At 59.9% G+C, this 1,558-nt stretch overlaps 1 protein-coding gene and 1 long non-coding RNA gene across 24 annotated transcripts in view; one reads left to right on the forward strand and one right to left on the reverse strand.

The window, feature by feature from the left end:
* Window positions 1–1,087, reverse strand: part of ANP32A (acidic nuclear phosphoprotein 32 family member A) — a 23,870-nt gene extending 22,783 nt beyond the window's left edge. Inside the window, exon 1 of one of the 2 annotated variants that reach the window (XM_026060707.1) lies at window positions 872–1,086. In XM_026060707.1, the coding sequence (XP_025916492.1) occupies window positions 872–925 (54 nt within the window). In that variant the 5' untranslated portion in view covers window positions 926–1,086. Of the gene's footprint in view, window positions 1–871 lie in introns of both variants that reach the window. The other variant, XM_026060709.1, reaches the window with a different exon arrangement.
* Window positions 1,088–1,229: 142 nt separating this feature from the next.
* The window catches only part of LOC112963587, a 34,503-nt gene continuing 34,174 nt past the window's right edge, over window positions 1,230–1,558 (forward strand). For 3 of the 22 annotated variants that reach the window (XR_003252633.1, XR_003252643.1, XR_003252641.1), the window contains exon 1: window positions 1,259–1,458. This is a non-coding gene — a long non-coding RNA (uncharacterized LOC112963587). Of the gene's footprint in view, window positions 1,459–1,558 lie in introns of all 22 variants that reach the window. The other 19 variants (XR_003252654.1, XR_003252647.1, XR_003252644.1 and 16 more) reach the window with 15 other exon arrangements.

Genomic DNA, 1,558 nt, shown 5'->3' on the forward strand with positions numbered 1-1,558 from the left:
GGACTATTTTTGTCCTGACAAAGTTTCTTGTTCTCGTCTATTCAGGCAGACGCTGCACAACAGCCTTAAGTCCAGCCCCGAGGAAGAAGAGGGGGGGTGGAAAAAAAAAACCAACAAACCCAAAAACAAAAAACACGCACACACACACATCCAGCCTTTTTGTGTGTGTGTGTGCGTGTGTGTGCGTGTGTGTGGATGTGTGTGTGGATGGAGGGGGGGTGGAGAGTGCATTTATTTTTTGCAATATTTTTTATTCAACGCTCACACTACCGGCAGCGATATCAGATCTCTAAAAACGCTAAGCATTTGTTTAAAATTCTTTTTTTTTTAAATCTTCTCAGCATCTGGAGAGAGGGAGAGAGAGAGAAAGGGCGCGTTCATGAGGACTACAAAGTTACAAATATGGCTCCCCAGTCTCTCTTGCCTGATCACTGCAAAGAAATGAAGACGCACTTTAAACTAAACCATTTGCAACTCACTCACAGTCTCTGTCTGTCTCTCCCTGCCCAGCACCCAGTACAAATATTTGCAAACTAAACACGCCAGAGAGGAGCACCAACTTATTTTTATTTAATGCACTGCAAGCCCCTTTAATGCATTTCACACCAGCCGAGTCAGGAGCAGCTCATAGTTTCCCCCTAGACCATAACGCGTGCGCCTTCGGGCACCCCAAATTGGGTGCACAGACACATATACACACACACAGGTAGGCACCTCAAGGGCAGCAGCGGCCCCCGCGCCGGCTGGCACCTTCCCCACCCCCGTGCCACCGCACCCCCAAACCTCGCCGGGGTTTGAATGCACCCCCCCTCCCAAAAAAAAAAAAAAAAATGTGGGATGGATTTTTTTTTTTTTTTTTTGCATTGCTTACATCTGAGGGCGTCCTGTTCCGCAGCTCTAAGTGGATCCTTTTCTTCATGTCCATGTCCGTGGCTGGCAGGAGTGGCTCGCTGTCGCCGGCCCCGCTCGTGCACCGACACCGATGGAGACCCCCCCAAAGCCAGCGCGGTGAGGGACTTTGAGGGCGCAACCAGCTCCGCTCGGAATCCCGAGCCCCAGCACCGCGGCGAACACTAACCTGATAGCTGCGGAGGCGGGCGCTCCCGCGGGCTGCCGCCTGATTGACGCCCGCGCCCGCCAACCGCCGCGCCGCAGCTGGCGGCCGGAGCCGATGGGGCGGGCGAAGGGGCGGCGGGAGCCAATGGGCGAGCGGCGAAGCCGGCCAGGGGGACAGCCCGGCTGGGAGCGGAGGATCATTCCGTGCTGGTGGCTGCTGGGGAAGGAGCGGCGGCGGCTCCGCGCTGGGGATGGGGCGCGCTCTCCCGTCGCCCCCCCCCTCTCCCCCCCCCTCCCCGCGCTCCCCCGCCTTCCGGATCCTGGGGGAGGCGCCGAGGCGCGGGGCGGGGAGCGGCGCTAGAGCCGGCCGGGCAGGGGCGCGAAGCCAGGAGGGAGGGAAAGGTGCGGAGCGGCGCGGAGCGGGCGCGGGCGCGAGCAATGGCGCGCGGGCCGTTGGGGGCGGGGAGGCGCGCGGGCCGTTGGGGGCGGGGAGGCGCGCGGC

Source organism: Apteryx rowi, unplaced genomic scaffold, assembly GCF_003343035.1.
Source record: "Apteryx rowi isolate R43461 unplaced genomic scaffold, aptRow1 scaffold_170, whole genome shotgun sequence".
NCBI lineage: Eukaryota > Metazoa > Chordata > Aves > Apterygiformes > Apterygidae > Apteryx > Apteryx rowi.